Source organism: Diospyros lotus, chromosome 5, assembly GCF_014633365.1.
Source record: "Diospyros lotus cultivar Yz01 chromosome 5, ASM1463336v1, whole genome shotgun sequence".
Taxonomy (NCBI): Eukaryota; Viridiplantae; Streptophyta; class Magnoliopsida; order Ericales; family Ebenaceae; genus Diospyros; species Diospyros lotus.
The window spans coordinates 40,356,731-40,384,381 of record NC_068342.1 but is presented as its reverse complement, the minus strand read 5'-3'; the positions used below and the strand labels follow the sequence as shown (position 1 = coordinate 40,384,381).

The following is a 27,651-nucleotide window of genomic DNA, read 5'->3' as shown; positions in this document are numbered from 1 at the left end:
TTACACAAAAAAACATAAAAGTATAGGGGCAAAAATATAGATTTAGCCTTCAAATAATTCAGTAAATGCTATTTTCCAAATCCTGAGGATCTAAACGCCAATGAGAAGCACCTCTGGGGTGAAATTGTGATTAACCGATTTGTATCATCCCTTCGTGAAAATTTATTGCGGTACAAACTAAATTTTTTATTTTTTTTTCCGTCAAAGTTCTTTTTGTTCTCCTTCCACGATTCGATTAACGCCACCGTCTGCCGCTGTCGAGGGTCTCCAGTTGCATCGTTGTCTTGCAGAGGAAGAGACGTACCATCGAGATCTCACAGGCTCCGAGCTCCTCTGCAACTTCACCGCCGCTTCCTCGAGAAGAACCTAGTGCTTTGTCAGTCCTGTTCTCAACTCAGTCTCTTCCAATTTGTGTATATATGTTGTTGTTCTTGCCTGCGTATATGTCTGCAATTGATTCTAGGATTTGAAGTTGAAAATAGCAGGCTTAGGATAGGTTTGGAACTTGGATCGAAAGAAAAGGATAGGAAAAGAAAATCAAGGAATTGAAGTGAAGTTTAGATTTATCGCAATGTGGACTCTGAAATTATTCAAGCGTGTTTCGTGATTTCATTTGCACAAGTTACAATCAAGGTTCACGATGACTGCTAACAAACAAATTCCTGTGCTTTGATTTCTTCGTCTGCAGAGATGCCGTCAATTGATATACGTTCTCTGCTTCTGTTCTCAGCAGTTCTTCGTGTCCTTTTAATTGTCTATGGAGAATGGCAGGACGCTCATATGGAGGTCAGATACACAGATGTTGATTACCTTGTGTTTTCTGATGCTGCTTCCTTTATGGCCTCCGGGAAGTCCCCTTACGAAAGAACCACGTATCGGTACTCACCACTGATTGCATTTCTTCTGATACCAAATTCAATAATACACCGCTCATGGGGAAAATTCCTCTTCTCTGCTTCAGGTAGTGTATCTTATACTGTTGATGGAGTCTTACGCTTATTGAATTAAATAGAATACAAGAAAATATGTACAAAAGAAAAGAACAAAGAGACAGTTTAAGATGTTTTGTTTTACAGAATGGAGGGATGGTATTCAAGGCCTTATTCAAGTGATTCCCTGAAATTTGAATGTTGCATCCTTTTTATGTTATTGTGTCCAAACAAATGTTTTCAAAAATTTCTAGGCATCATTGACTCTTCAATAAACCCCACAAAGTGGGATAAAGGTTTGGTATGTTGTTATTTACTCTTCAATAAAAGATCTTGAAGATATCTTGATATGATGATGTAAACACATGAATGTGGCAAGAGTGAACCTGTCCATTGAGGTGCCTCTGCATGACCTATCACTATAACTAGATCAATGTATTTTTTTTAGTTGCTACAAATGAATGAGTGCATATATATATATATATATATATATATGTAAGACCACGTAGAGATCGGATTTTTTGGGTGTGTCCATTCCGATCAGTAGTAAGCATGGCTGCAGGAAAACGCTTGATGGCCTGCAGATAGTCATAAAATCTGATCTGATGGCTTAGAACCAAGAAAAAGAATTGAGAATGGAAGGGGAAGAAAATAGAGAAAAGGAAGGGACAGCAAAAAAAAGACAGTCATAGGAATGGGGAATAGACGTAAGAACAGAAAAAAGGGAGAAAAGGAAGCAAAAAATGGATGAATAAATAAGAATATAGGAGAAGAAAGAGAAAAGAATTGGTAAAGAACCAGAAGATAAGAAATGAGATATAACAAACTAAAGAGGTAGAGGGTACAGAAAAGAAGCTAGAGGAGAGAGAACCAATTTAGAGAGAGGAGCCAAAAAGAAAAAGAAAGAAGACTGAGAAGAGAGAGGTCAGGGAAAAACAAGAAAGACAGAAGAAGAAGAAGAAGAATCTGGAGTGAATTAATACTAAAGCCTAATAATTCCTGAGACTGTTTCCCCTTTACATACCACTATAGGCATTGTCAAACTACACCTAATTTTTGTTAAACCAAGAAAATTGTTAATCAGAGAAAAAACAGAAAACAACTGATGAAGAAAATAGACAAAAGAAATCTAAGAAATTTGTTAAACTACACCTAATTTTTGGGGCACTCTTAACGTTTTCATCATCTTTTGGATTTTCATCACTGACTTAAGCTCTGGACATGAACATTTTCTTCATGCACGCTCCCTCACATAGGTAAATGCATTGTATTTTCATGATCCAGTGACTTTACTTTGTGTCTTTTATTTTGCAATCCTGAAAGCAAGAAAATTTTGGACCTCATCTCATGTTTGAACTGCAGATTTACTTGTAGGTTTGTTTATCCACAAGATTCTGAAGCTACGTGGGGTGCCTGAAAATCAATGCATTCACTCCGTAGTGGTGTGGCTCTTCAATCCATTTACCTTCACTATTGGAACTCGTGGAAATTGTGAGCCCATTGTTTGTGCAATGGTTTTGTGGATCATTATCTGTCTCATGAATGGTATAAGTTCGACTTCTTCATACCAACTCTAGTTAAATATCATTGTAATGGTTTCTTGGGGTGCCTGTTTCTTACTACTCTGAAGTGATGCCTTAAAACTGTGTTTGTTGCTACAAATAGAAGTTATGAGAAATGACAAGACAGCAAAGGAATATGCTCTATGCATGTTTGGTTAACATTGGGAAAAGTCTTCTCTTGAAGAATCCTTGGAATAAATTTCAATAGCTGGATAATCCTTTTTAAATGTGTAAACATCTCTAGTTGTTGAGGCATTCTTTCCACTTAATTATTGTTTTGGAGGCAATGTGTAGTGCTCTATTCTTGAAGTTGCAAGTATTAGAAGTCTAATGCAAGGTCTCTGAGAGGAAACCTTACCTTTTCAATTGGTAAAGTGGAACTTCTTTAACACTGCATTGTACTTTATTAGAGTATATTTTATTGAAATAAAAGGAGAAAGTGAGAACTATTGACCTCTGAAACTGAAGAAAGTTGGATGATCCTTTTTTTTTTTTTTCCCAACTTTTTCGCCACTTTGGGAGATGGAGAATGTATAATCTGGTGAAGTTTTAGAAATTATCCTTGCTTTGTCTTCAAAGTAAGATGCATTCTTCAAGTCACTATTATAACCTAGAATTCCTCTAATTTCGTGGCATGTTCTGGTTTACAGGTAATTTGTTACAAGCTGCATTTTGGTATGGACTCGTTGTCCATTTAAGAATATATCCTATAATTTATGCCCTTCCCATCGTCTTAGTTATTGATCCTCTCCACTTCCGGTCTCATAAAAAGCCAGCTCTTACAGAATGGAGTTCAAGTAATGGAAGGTCAAACAAAAACTTTAGCAGCAAGAAAAATTTTTATCCACACCAAGTATGGGTTGCTTTAGCTGGCATGTTTACACAAGAAAGACTAATTTTTGGGCTAATCTCTGGAGCTGTCTTCTTCATTTGTACTGGAATTTTCTTCTATCTATATGGTTGGGAATTCTTGCATGAGGCGCTGCTGTATCATCTTACTCGTACTGACCCAAGGCACAATTTTTCAATATATTTTTACCACATCTATCTGCATTATGGACATGAGTTTTCAGTTCTAGAAAAGCTCATCTCTTTTCTTCCTCAATTTATAGTACAGCTAGCTCTCGTTTTTCGCTTTGTGCAGGATTTACCATTCTGTTTCTTCGTACAAACAGTAGCATTTGTAGCATTCAATAAGGTATGCAAAGCTTATCTGTTTAGCTTCTTTGTTTAGCATATTGTAGTGTAATAACATTCTTCTAGTTTTTGGATGTGATTGAATATACTTTGCTATTTGCCATATTTTAAGTTCTTATGAGGATATATATATATATAATGTAGTCAGTCCAGACCAGAATTTTTTTGTTTCTCACCTCCATAAATACCTTTTAATTATGAAATTCTGGTTGCCTACCTTTCTTCGGAAATTTGTACCGGTTACACTTTTTCTTTTTTGTTTCATCAGATTGTGAGGACTTGTTCATTTGACAGGTCATTACAGCGCAGTACTTTGTGTGGTTCTTCTGCCTGTTGCCTCTAATACTGCCCTGGAGCAATATGAAACTTAAATGGGAAGGTGTCTCCTCCATTTTAGTATGGATGGGAGCTCAAACCCATTGGTTAGCATGGGGTTATCTTCTTGAATTCAAAGGCAAGCATGTCTTCCTGCAGCTGTGGGTGGCAAGCTTAATGTTCTTGGCTGCCAATACCTTCATCCTTATCAGAATCATACTCTACCACCGATTGTCTCCCTTGTTCAAGTCATCGCCGAGTGCTAGTTCCAAGAGAACAACGAAATTGGAGTAAGGGGATGGCCTGCCATAGCTGATTTTGCACTTTAGAGCCTTGTGTGATTTTAACAGTTGAAATCGTGGGGACCTGGTTTCCTGTGTTTGACTACTAAGATTTTTCGGGTGCAATGAAGTAGAGTGGCATTCTGGCTCCATTTTTCCTGTCAGGAGAAAAACAAAACCTTACCATGTTGACAGGAGGAGCTCTGGAGTTGCACTGTTTTGCTGTTGCTCAGTTTAATTCGTAGCACATTTCCAATACTCTTACTGTGACAAGCCTTGGGAGCTGCCCATTCTTTCCCTGGCCCCTGAAATGAAACTGCCAATCTTACAAGTTGAAATGCTGTCCATTATTGGAGAGTTTTCCTGTCCCATAGGAAATGCTGGCCGTTGATGCATATAGGCTTATTGTGCTCTCTGTGGTGTTGATGTCATGAGCTTAATGCCCCCTCTTAAGCACAGCACTTTGATCTATTTCTGTGTATTTTGTGATCAATTTTTATTATTCTTAATCAAATCTTATTGAGAGTTTTGCAACCACTTTGCCTACCCATGCCAAACATACCTGGTAGAAAAAGATGTATAAACCCATGAGATTAAGCTCTGTATGTTACTGGCACTTTATCTAAGATTATTGCAGGTTATTATAGATAATTCTTGATAAGTTTAGAGTAATAGCATTATCAGTTTCTTTGTTCTTAAATCTCATCTAAACATAATAAACAAATATCAATCGAACTTGAAATTTTGATCAATCTTGATTTCAGCAGCACATCTTTCTCAAATTTAGGGTTACAAATGAATCGAGCTGTTTGCGAGCGATTCGGTATTAGTTCAATAAAAATTCGTTTAAATTTATTCATTAAGATAAATAAGTAGAGTTTGAACTGAAGTTTGAAACTCGATTTGTAAACAAGTTAAACTTGAGTTCAATAAAGTTTAACTCGTTAAAATTCATAAATATGCTCCGTTTATGAATACAAATAAATTCTATTAGAGAGTTCTATAAACATGCTTGATTAGAAGTTGATAAATAACTTGTAAATAAAGTTGTGCATAAATATATTAATATATTTATTTATAATTTTATAAATATATTATTTAACATAGAGTTATAAAAATTTAAATTATTATAATAATATAATTAATTTGAATATATTTAAAATTATTATATATATATTAATTTAAATATTTAACATAATATCATATATATATATATAATAAAGTAAAATAATAAATTAAATTTAAGCAAAATAACAAGTTCTCGTTACTCCAAACTCGAGCTCAAGCTTGTAAGTAGGTGCTTGAACTCTTGTCGAGTCCAAGGTTAAGCCCGAACTCAATTCATCAACTTTTTACCAAGTTGAGTTTTAAGGTTCAAGTTAGACTCAAGTTTAAAAATTGATTCATGAGCCAAATTTGAACTTATCGAAGCTCAGCTCTGCTCGTCTCAATTCTGCTCGATTGCAGCATACTCAAATCCAATTAATTTGTGATAATTTTGTAAATTACCCGATAAATGGGGGAAGAGGAAGTGGGATATGGAATTCCTACTGAATTTAACCCGATTTGCGGAATCCAGAATCCGTACAACCCGACCCAAAAGTCCCCCGTGTGTTGTCGGTGAAGTGAAATAGAGATACTTCACGTGACCTCACCTGCCAACCCGGCCCGATTTATAGATATGCCCCGAGTTTACTGCACTCCATTTGGCATTTGCAACCACAAAGTGCCTTGTTTGTTTCCGATTCCACGCCACGCATATCCAGCAAGTAGAGAGAGAGAGGGGGAGGGAGTTGCAGAGACCAGAAGAAGAGCTCGCATTCAGTGAAGAAGACGCTATTTGGGCTCCGAATAGCTGCTCAAAACTCGCCAACTACCGTTGGGATTTTCTCGCCGCTTTCTCTCTCTGCAGGTGCGTCCTCTCTTGCTCCGTTTTCACTTCCGTTCTTCATCTCCTACTAGGGTTTTGATTGAACCTTCTGACATTTCAACATTGCAGTGTTTGGTGGATCTCTTTGCATTCAATCCCGTATGTTTAGAATCGAAATGATGTTTTTGTCGGTTCTTTTCAACTCTTTATGGAATTGGTTTTAGTTCTAGTTCCGTGGCGTCGTGGACAAAGATTACACTGCTGTAATTGGGTTTTCTTTTGAGTCTTTAGTCTCTGGCGTTTATCATCTTGGGGGTACATGGGGTCATTGCTTTACCATTTTTTTCTTTTTTTCTTTTTTGCCGTTCGTCCTGGGTTTTCTTTTACTCGGACGTGCCCTATGCCTACGGTACAAAACATGGGGGTTTGGCCTGTGGTCTGCTTTGTGTTTATGATTGTGAACTAGATTTGGTTTAGGTAAGAGGTTTCCTGAAATTTATATGTTTTGTTTTACTCTGGAAATTTTAGTATATGATTCAAGAAATAGGTTTCCTTTGACGGCGAAGGCAGTTGCTCTTGAGTCCCAAGTTTGTTGCAAGTAGAGTCGCCAAATGCTTGTGTGATTGCATAAGTTATATGGTGAAATATACTAAGCGGCAATAGTGGTTAAATTTAGAAGACACTGTTTGTTATTGTTGTCCTTTTAAAGCACAACTGTTTTTAATTCAATAAGTTAGGAAAAACATTGTTTAGTCAAGAACAAGTTTTCTTTTAAAGCACAACTAAAACTTCTAAATAAGGTGGTTAAGCTGTTTTTAAACAAAGCAATGGCCCTGTTCTCATCTTATCAGCCAATTGTACCCTTTCAAATAAATTATTGGCTCGATCTAGAATTAACACTCTGAATACCTGATAGACATTTAATGTAAGATAATCATGAGAGATGTCCTACTGTTTTTGACCATACAAAAAAGAAATGGGAAAGCTTTTTTGGGTCTCAGATTTCATGTGCCAAAAATGATTCAGTAGGTTGCCCTTTCAGCATTACCTTCTTAGGAACAGGTATGATTCCTGATTTCTCTCCACACGGACCGATTACCTTTCCAAAACTCTGAACCATGTGAAATTGAAATCTCCTGTGTTGACCAAGCTTGAAACATTACTCCATACTTAGAAACCAATGCCGTCTAGTATGTTTCTCTCCCAGAGGCGAAACAAGGTAGTTAATGTGGAAAGCTAACTATATTTGATGAAGAGATTTGAAGTTTCATGACTGTAATACTTTGCTGAGACAACAATTTTGTATATCCCGTGAAGGGGCTGACAATCGTCTGATGCAACAAAATCAGATGAATACCTGGGTACTTAGTGAACAATATTACAAATCTAATATTTGAGTAGAGAAATATGATGATCTGAAACACTCATGCCTGAAAAGTTTGAGTCCTTAGTAATGTCATGAGTCCAACGATCAACCAAAGAATTAAGCAATTGAGCACGTAAATAGTCAGCATAAAGTGGTCAAACAGTGACCCAGAATGATAACTTCCCAGTGACACATGTCTTCTGTTTTCCAGATATTGAGTTTTACCACCACATATTCCAAGGTTTGGCATCACATCAATGTAGATGGTAATAGTCACTGGAAATAGCAAAGATTTATCCATGTTGCACTTTTTTTCTTTTAACATAGAATGAGGATCCTCCTGTGGATGTGATTAGATGCTTTTAGGCTACTTTCTTTGCTTCAGATTTCCATCTTATGGGTTGAATTTAAAAAGAAAAAAAAACACAGATTGGTTATCAACAAAAATTAGTATCTTACTTGGAAATGCTACAGCTTGGACTGTGGTTTGGAGCCACCAGGCAGCTTGAACTGTGGTTCTGAACCATGAGCTTGACAGAGCCACTTAGTGCGGGGATTATCTTTTCACTTGGTTTGCAAACACGGTCAGCTTTAACCCAAAGTTAACAAAGCTGACACCGCTTCAGGTGAGGGAAATAGTTTTGAGAAGGAAAAAATCAGCTGAGGCGTTATGAACATAGGTTCTCTTGCTCTACATATTAGTATACATACATACATGTATAAAAGGGCATTCCTAGTGTACAGGGCTCTTGCTGTACAAGAGTAGTCTTCGTGTGCAGCCTTACCTTTGCTTTTGCAAAGAGACTATTTTGAGAACTCGAAACGATTACACTTGCCTTTGATGAAAGATAATATTATAAACAAAGAGAAATATGTGCAATGATTGACCCTTACCAATTCTCAGGTCTGCTATGATTTGATCTGTTGTACTCTCTCTTCTCTCCTTGGATAGTGTCTATGCAATGCTCATAAGCTCTCACACTTACACTTATTAATATGTTGTAAGGATGTTTACTTCCATATGTAATTTAATTAAACATAATGCTTTCTCTTTCTGTTTCCTTTCCTGAGTTATACTATCACAACCTAAGAACATCTTCTTGGATTTTGCTATTATATACTTATTTTTTAGTTTTTGCTTCATCTGAGAGATTTTGTGGCTAGTATTCTTTAGTCCTAGATAACTGGGTGGATTTTACTTGGTCCCCTTGGCATTTGGGCTAAGAGAGACTAAATTATAAGAATATTGAACTGTGAAATTATAAGCATTGTTGAAATCTTTTTTCTGCAATTTATCATCAAATGGAGAATGCAGTTCATTGAACTTGTTGGGAATTAAGTTCCAAAATCAGTATTTGGATGAGACTTTGAGACAATGTTGATTCAGTTTTTGGACACAATTTCCCAATTTTGGACTTCATAGAAATCCATTCAGTTGTGAGAAGAGTACTTTTAAATACTCGAATAAGTGTGTGCGGATTTTTTTTTTTTTTTTAACTTTGTGAAATGTTAATATTAACATGCACATTCGAGAGACAGTTTTTGTTTTTCTCTTTGTTTAATTCTATTCTTTTCAGGGTTTACTCCATTTTATGGTTATCAACAATACTTTGATCGAACCAAAATTCATATTTTTTTATATGTTTATTATTCCCTTGTATAAATTAAATCTGGTATAGTTCATGTGTGTTTATTGTTTTACAACAGTGGAGTTTGAATTAACTTGTTCCACTTCATTAGAACTTGAGAACCTTAAAAGCAATTTTTTGTAGATTAATGATTCTATTGTTTTCCTTTCTAATTAAGTTTACGTTTTTTTCCTACACATTGCTGTCTAGGTAGATTACGTGAATTTTAAGTTTGGAAGAAAGTAAAGTTTGGACACGTCCTGGAGCACCATCATGTTCAAGCAGTCTCCAAGTAGAAACCACAGGTCCAAAGGCATCAAGGTTAAACATGTCCTGCAAATTTGTGTGCTGATTGCTGTTTGCTTTTGGTTGATTTACCAAGTTAAGCATTCCCGTGATAAGAAGAGAGCATTTGATGAAAATGATGCAAATATCTCCCTTAGAAAATATGGTCATAGTGAAAATTCAAAGATTGGAAGAAAAGAACTCATTCCTCGTGTTGAGGAAGCAACAATGAAAAATGAGAAGGGCATTGAGAAAGAATCAGAAGAGGAAAATAGAGGAGATGAAGAAGAAGAGGAAGAGGAGGAAAAGAACAAGAATGAAGATGAAGAAGATGACAGCAAGACTGAAGAGAAACAAGATGAGGGGAGAAGGGGTGATGATGAGATAGAAGAACATGATCAAGAGAAATCTGTGTTGGAGGTTGAGCATGAGGAGGATCTCATAGATGATACAGAGAAAGAAGAAGTTGATGAGAAGGAAGATGAAGATAAAGAAGACCAAAATGAGAATGACAGCTCCTTGGAGGACCATGATAATGAAGGAGGTAATGAGAAGGCTCACGAAGCGCGTGAGGAACAATATAGAGCTGATGATGCTTCCAGTGCAGTGGTTCATCAGGCTGAAGCTATTAGCACCGAAACTGAAAGTGAAAGTGGAGAAAACTCCAATGACAATACCAAAATGAATGTTGTAGAAGAGGATAATGAAGCGCGTGACACCCAAGTACATGCTGGAAGCCAGAATACTACAGACTTAAAGGTTGAGAAAGATGATCAGGCTGGAAATGGTATTTCTGTAAATACGACAGAGACACAAGATAAGGTCGATGAGAATCACAAGATTCTTTCATCCCTATCGGAGAACAGCTCAATTGTGAATTCTACCATGACAACTGAGGCCAACAATCAAGCAGAAGCAGGCAGTAACTCTACAGAATCGAGTTTGGAAACTAACAATTTATCCCTGCAGAATCAAACAGAGACTGAACCGGATGCAGCTGCAGCCCAAAATGCCACGACAAGGGTGACAACTTCGGAAGGCTCCCTGCAGGCAATGGCCCTGGTGCCCGAAAATAAGTCTGACACAGCTACAAATGACAATCAATCGGACTCTTCGATCACTTCCAGTAACACTGAAAATACTGTGCTCAGGGGGGAATTGTCAAATTCTTCTACTACAAATTCCTCAAGTGGAGTAGAGGGCCAGTCTGGTTCATCGACAGATGCCAAAAACATGGACGCAAGCCAGAATTCTGATAAATCTGAAACCAGAATCGGAACAGATGGAACAGATGAAAGCTTCAACTCTTCTGAAACTGGGAATGGAGAGGTAGCTAACCACGATCCTGTTGATTCTTATGATTCTTCCGTTCAGTTGGAGGAGACCCACGTTCGGACCGATCTCGACACCTTGCCGGAGATTACTACTGAAGCAAGCAACCACGGCGATGGTGCGGCTGAATGAGTACTTAGATTTGAATGGTTAATTTGTTATTTCCTGGTGGTATAATATCTATCTGGGTTTTGCTTGATGTTCATAGCCATAGGACTCTGCTTGATTGTGTGAAATGTAGCTTGATGCCTTGCCTTTATAAACTACGGTTTCAATTTTGCAGGCAACTTTACAGTATTTGAAGTTCTAAATCTGTCCTTAAACAGAAAGTAAAGGACACAATTTTTAACCCTTGGACCCTAAACCCAACTACTCTATTTAGGCTTAAATGGCCCCAATAATGTTCACGGGAGTTGTCATTTACCCTAAACCCAACTACTATTTAGGTGTCAAAATACATATTTTATTTATTAAAGCACTTGTTTTTTTTATTATTTTAATTACATCTTGAAATTATGCATTTCAAGTCAATTACACTCATAAATTTTTGTATTATTTTAATTATATTTTTAAACTATGTTTAATTTATTGTAAGTGTAATTAAATTAATAAAAAATTTAAAAGTGCAATTGATTTGAAATTATATAATTTAAAAGAGTAATTAAAATTATAAAAAATTAAAGTATTTAAATAAAAAAAATATACAAGTACAAAGTACTAAAATATGTATCTAGCGATTGCTGGGCAGAGGTAATCTAGAATTTGGTTTTAGAGGAAGTCTTCGCAGTATATTGTGTGTAAAATAGTTAAAAAGATGTAAAAAGAAACTTTATAATAAAAGGTGGGCAGATATGGGGGGTGACAAATTAAAGCCAGCCCAGCTGTGCCTGTGAGCGTGAATGAGTAGTAAGCTAACGGTGTAGAGTGTAGCTGGCACATGGCATTACCAACTGGCTTTCAACCTAGGATTCTAAAATGTTTTAATATTGACAAGTAACAGTAACCTAGGATTCAAATACATATATTAAATAAAAAAAAATACTCAAGCACCAAGGAAGTTAATAATAAATGAATAAATAGAACATTAGATTACAGATTCCCAGAAAAAATAACTATACGAGAGAGAACCCAACTGTGATTCACTGTACACAGAACATGAACAGCAGCAAGCAAGCAAGCAGTGGAAAACAGCTAAAAACCTGCTGTTCCTTCGCTCAGCAAAACCCAACAACCAAACAGTGCCTTTACCCCCCCCCGGAAGCAAAACGACGTCGCCCGACCCAATCAATCAAACGACTAGCTCCTGCTTCTGCTGCCTCAGCTCCTTCCGGAGCTTCTGCGAGAACGGCCGGCATGCGTCGACGCTTAGCTCCACCGCCGCCGCCAATGCCACGAACGCCGCCGCATCCTCCGTGCACGTCACGTGCGTCACCCCCACTTCCACCTCCGGCGACTTCCTGTGCTTCCCGGCGCCGGTTCCCACCGTAGACGACATCACGAAGCCCTGGTACATGAGGTCCGCCCACGACCCTGACCCGAGGTCCAGGCTGCTAGTGGGGCTTGGATCCGGGGTAGACCCTGATCCGGATCCGACGTCTATGGTGAACTTGCCGCCATTCTTGATGCTGAGATTGGAGTTGGCGAGCGTGACGGCGTCGGAACCGCCGGAGGCGGCATCCGGGAGGAGCTCGAAGCGGTAGCCGAGGTGGTGGGTGGCGGGCTCCCGCCAGGCCTCGAGGCGGCCCCAGGGGTTCCAGGTTCCGGATCCGGGTCGGAGGATCAGCCAGGCACCCGGGTTCGACCGGCTGACCCGATCAGTGCCCGGCGACGGCACAAAAGGGGTGACCATTGACGCCGCCGCCACAGGCGAACCAGAGAGATCATGGACCATGATCGACCACCCTTTTCGCTCCTTCACCGTTTGCTCTGTCTTCGAACTTAGCGAATTCAACCACCTCTTTGATGTTCTTCGCTCCATCACCGATGATCTGTTCAAAAACTCAGTGAATTTAGCTACAAGGCATGATTTATCTTCTCTTCTCTGTAAACAGAATCACATATCTGATTATTACCTGGATCTTAGACTGTGCTCGCCGGAGTTTCTGAAGCTGAACTTGCAGGTGAAAACAGGCTGCCGGACATTATTTCCATTGACTTGAAACACTTGAGGGCTGCGTTCCGGTTCACCGTCGAACTGAAACACAAATCTTGGATCCGGCTCGGCTTTCACATTCAAATGCAATTGAGTGGACGATCCTTTCAACGAGGCCCAGCCGTTTTGAATCACAAAGGTCCGAGTCGACTTTGAATCGGCAGGCTTCACATCCAAAGGCACCAAAAGTTTCCCCAGAAGCTCGCCGGAGCTGAGCCCGCAGGTGTTCCCTGTCCGGCCGGTGTAGATCTCGATCTTCACGCAGTGGCGCTTGGAAGCCAACTTATCGAACTGTGATTTGCAGAGGTTGAAGCAGGCGGCTTGGGTGGCCGGGCAGTGGGGATCGTTCTGGGTCGCGAGAGGGACGGAAGCGATCTGGGAAGGGAAGTTGCTGAGCTTGATCTTGCAGAAGCAGGGGGAGGAGGCTGGGTGGACGCCGGAAAAGGTAGGTTTGGAGGCCACCGGAAACTTCAGGGCCAAACCTCCGACGATAATTCTCATGAAAGGGCAAGGGTCCATGGTGGATGGATTCGCTTGCTCTCTCTCTGTCTCTCTCCCTCAGTCGCCAGTGTTGAAGGGAGAGATCAGTGGAGATTTGTAATATATATATATACACACACATATGGGATGGAAGGGGAAGAAGATGGAGAGAGAGAGAGAGAACAGCTGGAAATGGATTGGATTTGCAGGGCTGGGAGAATCATTACAAAAGAAAAAGCAGCCGCAGCAGCTGCCCAAAAGGTTTTTAAAAAATGAAAATTCACTAATTATTTTTTTTGCCAAAATTATTTATAAATACATATATATAATTAATGAATAGCAATTTTGGTATTTACTTCTTATACTTTAATTATTTTTTTCTAAAAATATATTATTTCAACTCAACTCAAAACTCGATATCACATTCTAAGATTTGATGCACACAATATTTAAAAAGCGAGATTGGTAATGGAAATAAATTTAAATATTATCATCAAATACCTGACAAATTAAGTGAAAAAGTTAAATTTAATTTTTTTTGAGTGAATTTAATTTAATATATTTTAATTCTTTATTTTGAATTGAATCTTTAAGGTGATTTTATTTAAATATCATCAAAATGGGAAATTATTATTATTATTTTAATGGTTGTAAATCAATGAATTAATTGAGAGATGGAAAACAAAAGCAAATATAAAAAATAAAAAGTAAAAAGAGGGAGGTGCGTGCATGGGCATGCGAAGCGGCGGTAGCGACAGGAAATGAGCTGTGCGCACGTACGCAAACAAAGCGACGAACAATCAAACGTTAGCTGTATCTCTCTCACCCACCCACCCACCCACCCACCTCCCTATTTGCCTATCCCTCTTGTCCTTTTCCTCTCTCTCTCTCTCTCTCTCTATATATATATATATATAACTGTTTAAAATTTGATTTTTTAAGTAAAACTTCAAACAAATAAGGCTTAGTAGTAATAAAATTATTTTAAAAATTAATTTTTGTTTATAGATTATGAATTTAAATCTTATTAAGTCAAATATAAAATTAGTTTTTCAAAATTTTGCATTTACTTATGTAATAAATATGATGCACAAAAATTTTTCGGGATCATTTTTGAGATGTCAATAAATATTTTTGCTCTGTTTTTGTAATTTTTTATAATTATTTTATAATATAAAAATATTAAAAATATAGTTTTGATTTAAAAATTTATTTTCATCCATGAATAGAGATGGAATTTTTTCTGTTTTTAACTCAAATTTTTATTTTTTTTACAACTTATTTCTAAAAATTTTTAAATACATTATGAAATTTATGGAATTTGTTAAATTTAAGGGTGAGTTTGCTATTTGTACTTTTAATTAATTTATAATAATAAAATTACCTGTAATTATTTAAAATTAATTAATACTTTATTTTCATTTTTTCCAGCATAGAAATTCAATTTTTTGTCAAAAAATAATATCAAAAGGATTTTTTATAAAAATTAAAAAAAATTAAGTATCATATATTATAAATCTATTGTTACTTAAATACAATAATAATTTTTTTTATACGTAAGAGTGTCTCCTTATAAGATGTGAATGATTTATACAAATAAATTTATTACTTCATTTAATCAATAATACAAAGAATTGAAGTTGGCTTGGGGGAGGAGACATAAGTGTCTGTAAAAGGAAGACACAAAGACAGTGGTTAGACAGCTGTGGGCTGTGGGTTCCAATCCATGGAAAGGAATGGGCCCCCTGCAACTACTGGCCACCACTAGCATTACATCATACCTTCATTCGTTCATATAAATGTTCTCTTTTCTTCATCATCTTCTTCTTCTTCTTCATCATCAACTTTTCTTCTTCTTCTTCTTAAATTGTTTTGCTTCTGCAAATACATGTTCCTATCACCACCAAATGTGGGTTGTAGTTGGATCCTTCTCAAATCCTTTTGACATTGAACCTTCCAATTAAAACAAACCCAAAATGGATAACATCATGCGTCAATTGATCACAACATTGTGTTAAAACTATTATAATGTTTAAAGAGCGAAAACATGAGATGATTGACATATGAGAATTAAGAGTTACAAAATTCAAAGTGAAACCTTATAAAGATTCATCTCCTCTCATATTTATATATGTTCTTTTTGTTAGGAGGAATGTAAATATATTAATAGTTTAAATTTTTTTTTTTTTTTTTTGTGAGGCTCAAAATATGCCTTAACGTAAACTTTCAATGTTTTGTGATTTTTTTAATGAAATACTTACTTACAAAATATATATATATATATATATATAGTGTTTGATAAATAATCATGTAATTTGGGCTAACATTTAAATTATAATAGTTCATATTTATTTTAAATAATTATAAGAAAATGCAATGTAAATTGAGTCATGATAGCAAATTATGTAAATAGTAATATAATATTTGTTATAAATATTAAATAATTAGTAAAAAGTCTCAATATAATCCACTGAAAGACAAGGAAAAAAGCTTTTAGTGGAAAAAAAAAAAAGAAGCTAAAAAATATCAATAATCATAATAAAATCGATACATGTAAAACATATGTATATGCGTGATCTAAAATTTAACTTCATTAATAAAATAATTAAATTTTATTTTTTCAACGAGATAGTTGCCCTACTTGACCCTTAATATAAGTGTAGAATAGAGCATATATTAGATAATTCAAACAACTCATAACGAGACAAACTAAAATAAAACATCAAAAAGTTGATCGAGATAAGAAAAACTAGAGGGATATATAATGAGAAGTACACGAAACAAACTAAACACATCGAAAAATGCAATAGTGATAGAAGAAAGAAACCAAAACGACTTCTCGACTTTTATTTTGCTCCTGATTAAGCAGCAAAGATGACAAAATCGACCCACTTTTGTCGCTAAAAATAACATTTGATTTTCCTATTGTACATGTATCAGAGGAATCACATTGAGAAACGCCACAGTAAACGGAAATTAAGATGAAAGCAATCATTTTAGAAAATAAAGTTAAAGGTTAAAAAACCTTAGAAATGATTGGTATCGTTAAACTATATTGAATCAAACATTAATTAGCATTTAGGATTTGGCTGCTAAAGAATATATAACTGACAGATGTCATTTTTATTTACCCATAGGATTGAGGGATTATATATACTTATTGCATGTCATAAGATTACAAATATTAAAGATATATTATCTAATGTAGGTATATATATAAAATGGTTAATTAGAGTCATCTTACCCTTTAAAATTGACGAATATTTTGATGACATTTCTTTATCATAATTTATGAAATGGATATATATATATATATATAACTGACAAAGGTTGGATGAGAATAATGGAATTTAATTAAGAGTAATTAAGACAAACAAATATGGAATTTAAGGCTAGTAAGGTACTAGCTTGGAACTGTTCGTCCTGAAAATTTTAGAAAAACCCATGATTGTAACCAACGCTATGGACATGAGGAATGGTTGAAGAAGCACTAATCTGAGTGGATTTACTCTCAAAGCCATTGGCCATTTCAATTCCATTCACTAAGAAAAAAGGTTTAGGGTTCGTCGTGCCCTCAATGAAAAGCTTATAAGCTTGAGCAATCACGTTCTTCTTAAGCTCCTCTAATGAATCCCTAAGTTGTTCAAGCTCATGCAGACCAAGCCCATCTATAGGACCTTCCCACCAATACTCTCTAGCTTTTCTCAGGTGATCCAGAGTTCCACCACGCCTCTTCTCGGCTTCTAGTTCATCGAGAACTCGAGCGAGTTGTAAATTGAGCTCATGTAAGTTAGCATTCTGATGAGCCTCAACGAGGTGGCGCCAACTAGGGTTTGGCGGAGGGCTTTTCGTGAGGAACCGATTGATGATGGAATCGATGTTCGGATGACTAAAAGAGAAGACCTTCCCAGCTGGAGAGAGAACTAAGATAGCGAGCTCAACCCCGCAAAGCGTGCAGAGTTCACTCGCCTTCTTGAACAATCCAAAGCGCCGCTTTGAGAAGGTGACTTGCAAGTGGTTTTTGATCTCTATTTTGGCGATTTTGATCTTCTGGCGACCCAAGCTTCTTGGCTTCTTTGCCATGGCTGGAGCTGTTGAAGATGCACAAGGTGAAGATGACCAATTTATAGGGCCCCAAAATTTATTATCAAAGCTGGCCAAAGTAATTGTCTTTATTTCAGGAGGGTTTAATTGCAAAGTTTCTTTCTGTGAATTGTTACCAAAGTAATGACTTGGGTTTTGGAAGTTTCAAAAATCTTATCCACTTAATGCAAATATTTGACTTTAATTTCCTCTTAGTTGGATTATATAAAAGCTAGCTTAGCTTAATTAGTTGACTCAATTGTTTGATTGTGAATTTATTATAATCTAACAAAAACAAATATATGTATACATCTATACTCTTATATTATATATGTATAAGTAAATATCAAGTTTTAATATTATGTAACCCTGTTAATAAAGTGTCTTTTAAAATACCTTCTCTATATTTTTAAAAAAATAAAAAATTAATTATGTTAATAAGATTTAATTTTTTTTAACCAAAATGCAATTGGCATGTAAAAACATCAAAAAATCATATTCTATGTATTAAGTACTGTTGAGGTTTAAAATATAATCCAACCATATATAGAAAATTACTTGAAAAAATATGCTATATGAGCAAAAAAATATTTAATTAATTAAAAATGAATTTTAGGAAATTAACAAAAAAAAAGAAATTCCCATATGGTGGGGGAAAAAAAGCACTAGAAATGCTCCTAATCTTGGTTGGTTATAAAGTTTTCAGGTAAATCATTTATTAGTCTTTAAATTTTATATTTTATAACAAATTAATCATTATAATTTAATTTTTGTCCTCGGTCACTAAATTTTGATGTTTATTATAATTCAGTTATGTTTTTTATTTTTTGTTAAATTTTATTAATAAAAATTAACATGATATGCATTAATATAAACCTAAAAATCTCTTGATTGTGGATTTTATGACAATTTTAACATCAAGTTATTTTTGAATTTATATTAATATATGTCACACCAATTTTCATTAATGAAATTTGAGGAAAAATCAAAAGCATGATTGTATGATAACAAAAATTAAAATTTAATAATTGTGATGGCAAAAATTAAAATATAATAATTAATTTATTATGAAATAACAAAGTATAATGGTATAATTTACCCCAAAGTTTCTATTGATAAGAAATCATTAAATTATTGATTTAAATGTCCTGAGATTTGTTTGATAAGTGCTTATTGCCTTCATGGTAATGTTTGTGATGGTAACTGATGAAGATATAATTATTATTATTGTTTTTTCACTCTATTAAGATAAGGATATCAAAATTTTTAATTTTTCCCATAGAATGTGTCTTGTGTGATATTGAAATTTCACCCTCATGGTTAGGATCAATTATTAAGATTTGTTTTGATATGAGTTCTTGTAAAAAAAAGTGAAATTGATTCTTTTAATAAAATTTTTGACACTTAAGTTGGTATATAGTGAATGATAAATTAAATTGTGGAGTTGGTGTAATGAATGCTTATAAATTAAATGGTTTGCTTGTGGAGTTTTTTATCTTTATATAGGTGAAGGGAGTCACCATACATGGAGTTATCTCAAAGATGATTGAACTTAGTTATCTCATACTAGCGATGAATTTCTAGCTAGGATTGAAATTATTTTTAAAATTCTTGAGCTCAGTTACCAGTGGCAAATTTGTCAAAGTACAATTATCTCTAATTAATATTCCTAGACTTAGTTATCTCATGTTGGTGGCATATTCGTCAAACTGAAATTATCTCTAAGGTTCTCAGGCTTGATTATCTCGGATTGATGGTGAATTCATTATATTCAAATTATCTCTAAGGTTCCCATACTTAGTTATCTTGGGCTAGCAACGAATCCTTCTGGCCAATTTGAGATAAACCCTAGGTTTTGTTGATGGAATTTAGATTCTCCAAGATTATGATTTAAAAGTTATATTCTATTGATTTATTTCTTAGACTCGAGTTGAGTAAGAGAACAAGTGTCATCTTTCTTTACTTGACAATAGAGGCATGAGGCCATATAGGGTTTGTTACTTCCTAGGATTAGCTCATTAAGGGCTCGTTTGGCCGGATGATTTAACCGTTTATAAGCAAGTTGGGTAGCTTAAAACTACCCAACTTATTTATTAAAAATGTTTGGCTTTAACTAAGAGCGTTTAAACTATCTCTTATATTAGTTTTTAGAAAAGCTATCACTCACCAACTTTTGATAAAAGTTGTTATTAAATAAGTTGGGTTGATTAACTAAATGACTATTCTAACCTTAATCTTTTGAATAATTTACAGCCATTGCCATTCTTCTTCAATCTGCCTCCTACTCGTCATTGTCACCACCATCTTTTTCGACCATCACCATCGCCCCCACCGTTCACCTTCGTCCCAGCTTTTTCTGGCCATCATCCGTCGCCCCCACCATCGTCGTCCTCCAATAATCTCCTCTGTGTCTCTGTATATATATATATATATATTAATAGTAATTTTAACATATATATATACATATATATTGTATTAATATATTTTTAATTAATTCTAACATATATATACATTTATATAACAATAATTTATAATTAATTTTATTAAAAATAAATATTTTAGGTAATTTTTTATATTATTCAATAATATATTTATTTTCATCTTTTTATCATATTCTGATAGCTTATCAGTTATTTCAAATCAAACACATAATTATTAATTAATAGGTTAAAAGTATATTTTGCCAAACACATTATCAACTTAAACGCTATAATTAGGTTAAACACTATCCAGCTTAAAACCTTTAAAAAAAACACATAGCCAAACTATGCATAATTAATTCTTACTTTTTTGAGTATTCTTTCCGATACGACACATCTATTTGATATATTATATCAAAAAAGTAAAACTCTTAACATCCTTAGATAATCGTCGGTACGTAGTTAGAGAAACTTCATTGGCTCCCAAATGACTTCACAATACATCGATCATCGAATATCAAGCCGGTTACAATCCCACCTCTGCACTTAGCAAAATAAATTAATTAATTGAAGGTGGGATGAATGTCCATGCGATGTTACAGAGATATGGTTGGGTTGGCTTGTTATCTATAATGGTTGGTGCTTTGGCTAATCTGGAGGCGTTTACTTGTTCTAATCCTGGGCTTCTGCTTTGGTTGTTGATCTATATATATATATATATATATATATATTGAAGTTCAATTTAATTAGTGCTTAATGGATAATTAAGATTGATTTTAATAAATATTCGAATAAATTAATTTGTCTTTGTGGCTAAAAATATAAGGTAATGTTCTTTTTATTGTTTTCAACTGTGTTTAATTTTTAATTTTTTAAAATAATAAAAATACATTTATTTTCATATTTTTAAAACTCTATTTTTTAAACAAGAAAAAAATTTGTGAAGAAAACTTAAAACAATAAAAAGTCGTTTTACTTATTTTCATCATAAATATGCTCAAAACTTTTAAAACGCGAAAAATACTATAGAAAAAAAAAACGCATTTTCAGCAATTACAAAACAGACACTCAAAACACAAAACTGAAAATAAATTCAAAATTAAAAACTGAAACACGAAGAGAACAACTCTTTAAGTTTTTAGCTAAATTTATATTTATGTCCTTGTACTTTCATGTTATTTTTTTGGTGTGGTAACTTGAATTTTTTGTTATTTTGTTTACACTCATGGATACGTATTTTTGAGTCAATTTAATCCCTGTACTTTGATCTTTCTTTCGTCTGGCGACCCAAACTTTTCATCATTTCAATTGCATCGCTAAATTTGCATTTTTGAGTCAATTTAAATCTTATATTTTGACATGAATTGAATATGATGTGTATTTTGTTATCTCACTTTATTTTTTTTTTTTCTTCTTTACATATGAAAGTATAGGGGTTAAATTCATTTAAAAAGTGAGTGTAATCGAAATAACGAAATGTTTGAATTGTCACACAAAAAAAATGTCAAAATATAAGAGGTTAAATTGACTCAAAAATCAAATTCAAGAGTAATCGATACAACGAAAAGTTCATGTGACCAATAAAAAAAACATGAATGTACAAGAATAAAAATATAGATTTGGCCATAAATTTTTCATAGTCATTTCAACTTAAAATGAATAAACGAGACTTATTTATTAACCTATTACCATCTTGCTCGAGTTTGTTTTGTTAGGTGTTTTAGATTAATTATTATATTTCCTTTATGTCAAAAATTATAAATATTTGCATCGTGTCAAGATAAATGATTAGAAACGTCAACAAATATCTTAGTTCTTACTATTTTATTTTGATGTGTGAAAATAGTAATTAAAATAAAATAATTATTGTAATTAAAATAAAATAATTAGAATATTTTCTGTTCAACAGAGTAATGTTTTAATTTTTTTTATATTTAAATCATCAACATTCTTTGTTTATGCATACATTTATTCCAATATAAATGTTTTCTTTTTTAATCTATAATTTGTATATTCTTTTAACATTTTATCTTTTAATTATGAGTTTACAAAACCGAAGCAAAAATAGGTCCACTGGGCCGACCCAAAAGGGCCTGGATACTGTTGGGCCTACCGGACCCAAGTTGTATCTCGGATGTGCCAGCAAGGCCCAAAAACCTTGAAAGCTACAATTCATTATCCAGAACACAGTCCATCTAACCCGATCGTGAAGGCCCAGCCAGAACCAAGGCAAAAGCAGAAACCATCCCATTCCCTCCGAAGCAGCTTGGTGAAGACGACGGCCCAACTCGACGACCGAATCGCGACGGATCTGGACCATGGGTTAATGGATTATGGGTTCGAGTTGGGCATGGGATCTTAGTAAGTATATCCAGACTTAAACTGGTTTGATTCAATTTTAACATCGGATGCTATAAATGGAAATCAAATAAATCAAACATTGGATGCTATAAATAAGACAACAAATTAATAGAATTGTTGTGTCATACACAAAAATTCATTACAAGATTAAAAAAAGTTCAAAAGCCCAAAATAAGATGATCGACGGTCACTTGTGTCAACAGAAGTCTCACCCTAAACACACGCGAATGATCAAAAAGACCGTTAAAATGTCTAGGAGTCAATAATGTCGATAAACAAAATATTTGCCTCGGACACATACAGGAAAACTGCTAATATAAAAATCGTTAAGATGTTTAAGGGTCAATGAAGATACACGAATTGTTGAAGATTGTTAAAATGTTCGGGGGTCACTTGCGTCAACGGATGAAGAACACACCTCGAACACATGTGGAATGAAGAAGACTTGTTAAGATATTTTGGGGTCACTTGCATTGATAGACGAATGACTTGCTCCCGAATACATGCAGATGTTGTTAAAAAACAAAAGCACAAATGCACGAGAATAGTTCAAAAAATATAAGCTCGAACATGTGAGAATGGTTTAAAAATTGAAGCATGAAGGCATGAGAATAGGTTCAAAAAATCAAAGTGTAAATGCGTGAGAATGGTTCAAAAAATTGAAGTGTTAACGTGCAAGAACGATTTAAAAATCAAAACACGAAGGCGTGAGAACGGTTCAAAAAATCAAAGTGCAAATGCGTGAGAACAATTAACAAAACTAAAACGCAAATGTACGATAACCGTTTAAAAATTGAAGCACGAACGTGTGAGAACAATTCAAAAAATTGAAGCACAAATGCACGAGAACGGTTCAGAAAACCAAAGCGCGAATGTGCAAGAATGGCTTAAAAACTGAAGCACAAATGTGCCAGAAAAGTTCAAAAAAAAAATAAAGTGCAAATGTGCAAGAATTAATTGTTCAAAAAATCAAAGTGCGAATATGCGAGAATGGTTTAAAAATCGAAGCACGAATGCATGGGAATGATTCAAAAAATCAAATCGCAAATGCTCGAGAACAGTTCAAAAAATCAAAGCGCAAACATGGAAGAACAATTTAAAAATTAAAGCACAAAGGCATGAGAACTATTCAAAAAAATGAAGCGCAAATGCTCAAGAACAATTCAAAAATAAAAGCGCAAATGTACGAGAATGATATAAAAACCAAAACACGAAGGCGTGAGAGCGATTAAAAAACTAAATTGCAAATGCACGAGAACGGTTCAAAAAATCGAAGCGCCAATGTGTGAGAATGGTTTAAAAATCAAAACATGAATGCGTGAGAACTATTCAAAAAATCAAATCACAAATGCTTGAGAATGGTTCAAAAATTCGAAGCGCTAACGTGCAAGAACGGTTTAAAAACTGAAGCATAAAAGCATAAGAACGATTTTAAAAAAATGAAGCACAAATGTGCAATAACAGTTTAAAAACTGAAGCACGAAGACATGAGAACGGTTCAAAAAATCGAAGCGCAAATGCACAAGAATGGTTCAAAAAACCAAAGCACGAACGTGCGAGAACAATTTAAAAATCAAAGCACGAAGGAGTGAGAAAGGTTCAAAAGACTAAAATGCAAATGCTAGAGAATGGTTCAAAAAACCAAAGCGCGAACATGCGAGAACGATTTAAAAATCAAAGCACGAAAGAGTGAGAAAGGTTCAAAAGACTAAAATGCAAATGCTAGAGAATGGTTCAAAAAATCAAAGAAAATGTGCAAGAACGGTTCAAAAAATCAAAGCACAAATATACAGGAACGGTTTAAAAATTGAAGCATGAAGGCGTGAGAATGGTTCAAAAAAAATCAAAGCGCAAATACCCGAGAATGGTTCAAAAAATCAAAGCGTAAATGCACGAAAATGGTTAAAAAAAACCAAAGTGTAAATGTGTGAGAACATTTTGCACTCCAAAGCACGAAATGAGAACGATTCAAAAAAATAGAAACGCAAATGGATGAGAACGATTCAAAAAATTAAAGCGTGATGTCAAAGAACACTTTAAAAATCGAAGCACGAACGTGAGAGAATGGTTTAAAAACTTAAGCATGAAGGGACAAGAACAGTTCAAAAAATCAAAGCGCGAATGTGCGAGAACAATTCAAAAAATTAAAATTGTAAAAAGCGTGAAAATGATTTAGAATCATAAATGCAAAAAGCGTGAAAATGGTCTAGAATTAGAAATACAAAAAGTGTGAGAATGATTTGGAATCAGAAACACAAAAAGCGTGAGAATGATTCAAAATCAAAAGCAAAAGACATGAAAATGATCTGGAATAAAAAAACGCAAAGAGTGTGAGAATGATCCAAAATCAGAAATTCAAAAAATGTGAGAATAATCTATCATCAGAAATAAGGGCAAACCACAACACAGTCTACTCTTCCATTCGAGAAAATTGAATGAAATAATCGGAAGCAATTGTTGTGTCATAGGCAAAAACTCATTAAAATATCAAAAAAGCCCAAAATAACTTTTTGGGCTAAAGGTGTAAATTTCCTTATACCAGGGGAGAGGGTCCTACGCAACAGACAAACTAGATAACTCTGATATCCAATTTTTTTTTAAAGAAGATAAATGTATCCATAAGAGATAGATGTTATTCGAAAAAATTCTAATTCCAGTAAAGTTAGGAAAAGTCAAAGAGATATATCATTTGTAAGAATCCTAATTATAATGGGTTTCAGAATATCAAGTTAAATGTTATCTGAAAATATAAATAAATAGACACTCATTCCCAATTTACTTAAGAGATTACTTCATATTTCTCTATAAATCAACAAACACTTATTCCCGAAAATATACATCTCTAATAGTAGTTTTAATACAATCTACATTATTTTTAGTATTTAATTTAAGTATAAAAGTGTTTGCAGGGATCTCCCCACGCCCTCGGGTTTTCTTTCTTGCAGGTTCAGACGACTTGATGACGATGTTGCCGTTAAATAAATTTATTATTATATATGTCTTGGCAACAACAAAAACAAAACAAAAGAAATGAAACAACAATAGATAATTAAACATGGCTACAAAAAGAAATCAAAATAATTTGAACATGGGATGCTAAAATATTTGCAGGAATATTGGCAATACAAAAAAGTAAAAGAAAAGGTAAAATTTAGTCATCAGTTGGCACTCTATTTCTATTGCTATAGGATGCTTTGTTGTACTCACATGACTGCAAGCCTTTTGCGTTTTCTTGGGTGCAATCTTCTACCCAGTGAATCATCCGTGCTATGCCCGTGGGGGCTACCTTTTGCGTTTTCTGATTATGATTGGTGTGGCGCCTGCCTACGCGTTGCTCACACCTGATTGGGCTCATCTCTTACAGGCAAAAACTCACTTGCTTAGCCCTTTGTTCTACAATGACTTTTAAGGCTTGCTTCAATGCGTCTCTTTGTTGATGACGACCAGTCTTGGTTAACTCTAGGTTTTGGTCTTTTAGGCTTAGCTTTCTCCCTTTGCCTAGCCACCTTCTTGTTTTTTTGGCTTCTATCTTAATCTATGTTCTACCAAAGAAAAACAAAAAGCAAAAAAAAAAAAAAACACAAAGCTACAAAAAGGAGTCGAATAATCCGAGCATTGGATGGTAATTAAAACATTTAAAGCGATGTTAATACAAAAGAAAAAGGGTAAAAATTAATAACTAATAATTAATAATAAACGACAAAAATACGAGACAACAATAGAACAAAAGAAACGAAGCAATGCTAGAAAATTAAAAAAAAACTATAAGAAGGAAATCGAGTAATTAATTCGAACATGCATGGGGTGCTAAAATATTTGGAGCGATCGATAGGAATACAAAAAACAAAAGATAAAAATTAGTTGTCAATAAATAATAATAAACGACAAAATAATAAATGAGATTAGAACATTCCGAATACACGCTACTCCCTAGCTAATTGCGAGGAATAAGGAATAATTGTTTTAATTAGTAATCTAAGATGAATTATTTGGTAAAATAAGGTGTGTTAAGGAAAAAAGGCTTCATTGGTTTGATATTATAATTTTGTTCCTGATGGCTATATATGAATTATTTGGCAAAGTAAGCGTTTTATATGAATTATGTACCAATAGCATTTTCCCCTTCTATTATAGCTTGAGATCTAGAGAGAGAGAGAGAGAGAGATTGAAAACAAACATTGAAAATTAAGACAGAGACATTGTTTCCTTCAAACTAAACAGAAGATCAAAGACAACAAAAGACTTAAGACATTGTTTCCTTCAAACTAAACAGAAGATCAAAGACAACATGAGACTGAGATCAAAGACAACATAATTAGACTAAGACATTGTTTCCTTCAAACTAACAGAAGATCAAAGACAACATAAGACTAAGACGTTTCCTTCAAACTAAACAGAAGATCAAAGACAACATAAGACTCTACCATAGCCATGGGTGCTGAATTATACCACCAGGGCGCGAAGCCCTGGGGTTCTCTCCACCAAGGAACGCCGGCGGACCGCCGCCCACAAAACAACTGTCATCATCATCACACGGCGGCACACCACTCGGACCTTCATCCATAGGCGGAGCACCATAGCCCACACCATCAACCGAAGAACTTGATCCCCCTACATCAAATGGCGGCGAGGCGGCCTGCTGCATCTCCTGCGTCTGATCCCCCACCTTGATCTTCAGCTCCTCCATGGCGACCATCAGCTGCTCCAGCTGCTCCAGATTCATCCCCTCGATCGGCGCCCCCCACCAATTCTCTCCCCGGAAAGCCATCAGCCTGGCGTCAAGCGCTCGGCCCCTGTACCTCGCCCTCGCCAGCTTCTCCTCCACATGGCTCAGACGCGAGCACAGCTCCGTCAAGCCGCTTTTTGGCGCACCCTCGATCTCTTTGCCTCTCTGATAAGTATTTGGCTCCCCGTTCTGAGCCAAGAACTCATCGACGACGGCGTCGGCACTCGGGTGGCCAAACGCGAACACTCTTTTTCCCGGCGAGAACACGATAACCACCAACTTCGTTCCGCACATGACCGTAAGATCAGTGGCCTTACTGAAAATGTCATATCGGCGTTTGGAGAAGCAGGATCGAAGGTGGTTGTCATTCTCGATCTTGACCATTGGAAGCTTCTTGCGGCCATCTTTGGCTCTTTCCATGGCTTCCGGCTAGGGTTTCACGAGAAGGAAATGAAGAAGATTGGGAAATATGTTTGATTTGTGGGTTGCCCTGAAGCAAATGTTTGTTGGGTATTTAAAGAGGAGATGATCTCTTACAGTTCCCAATTGGTTGCTCAGTTGGGGGTTATTATTGATTATTGCATTGCATATGCATTTACTTACCATATTATTACTCAAACTAAATATTTCTTTTTATTTTAAGTAATAATTATACTTTATTTTC

The 27,651-nt window shown here is 35.0% G+C and overlaps 5 protein-coding genes across 7 annotated transcripts; 2 read left to right on the top strand and 3 right to left on the bottom strand.

Moving 5' to 3' along the window:
* Nucleotides 1-196: 196 nt before the first annotated feature.
* On the top strand, nt 197-4,951 carry LOC127802683 (GPI mannosyltransferase 1). Of its 2 annotated transcripts, none has more exons than XM_052338641.1 (5): nt 197-376; nt 689-961; nt 2,292-2,474; nt 3,142-3,689; nt 3,983-4,950. In XM_052338641.1, exons 2-5 carry the CDS (start codon nt 691-693, stop codon nt 4,295-4,297), a joined length of 1,317 nt encoding a protein of 438 aa, XP_052194601.1. In that variant the 5' UTR covers nt 197-376; nt 689-690; the 3' UTR covers nt 4,298-4,950. The 2 variants fall into 2 exon arrangements, with proteins under 2 accessions (XP_052194601.1, XP_052194602.1); XM_052338642.1 differs by lacking the exon at nt 197-376 and adding an exon at nt 399-633 and having other exon boundaries at nt 731-961; nt 3,983-4,951.
* A 1,030-nt stretch (nt 4,952-5,981) lies between these two features.
* LOC127802657 (uncharacterized) lies at nt 5,982-11,114 on the top strand. Of its 2 annotated transcripts, none has more exons than XM_052338595.1 (2): nt 5,982-6,196; nt 9,363-11,114. In XM_052338595.1, exon 2 carries the CDS (start codon nt 9,422-9,424, stop codon nt 10,895-10,897), a length of 1,476 nt encoding a protein of 491 aa, XP_052194555.1. In that variant the 5' UTR covers nt 5,982-6,196; nt 9,363-9,421; the 3' UTR covers nt 10,898-11,114. The 2 variants fall into 2 exon arrangements, with proteins under 2 accessions (XP_052194555.1, XP_052194556.1); XM_052338596.1 differs by having other exon boundaries at nt 9,359-11,114.
* Nucleotides 11,115-11,770: 656 nt separating this feature from the next.
* Nucleotides 11,771-13,628, bottom strand: LOC127801214 (uncharacterized). Its single transcript, XM_052336130.1, has 2 exons — nt 12,838-13,628; nt 11,771-12,753 (listed from the first exon to the last, which is right to left on the bottom strand). Exons 1-2 carry the CDS (start codon nt 13,434-13,436, stop codon nt 12,054-12,056), a joined length of 1,299 nt encoding a protein of 432 aa, XP_052192090.1. The 5' UTR covers nt 13,437-13,628; the 3' UTR covers nt 11,771-12,053.
* Nucleotides 13,629-16,829: 3,201 nt separating this feature from the next.
* On the bottom strand, nt 16,830-17,480 carry LOC127802265 (agamous-like MADS-box protein AGL62). Its single transcript, XM_052337978.1, has one exon. It carries the CDS (start codon nt 17,478-17,480, stop codon nt 16,830-16,832), a length of 651 nt encoding a protein of 216 aa, XP_052193938.1.
* Nucleotides 17,481-26,681: 9,201 nt separating this feature from the next.
* Nucleotides 26,682-27,407, bottom strand: LOC127802264 (agamous-like MADS-box protein AGL61). The gene has a single exon (XM_052337977.1). It carries the CDS (start codon nt 27,405-27,407, stop codon nt 26,682-26,684), a length of 726 nt encoding a protein of 241 aa, XP_052193937.1.
* Nucleotides 27,408-27,651: the final 244 nt, after the last annotated feature.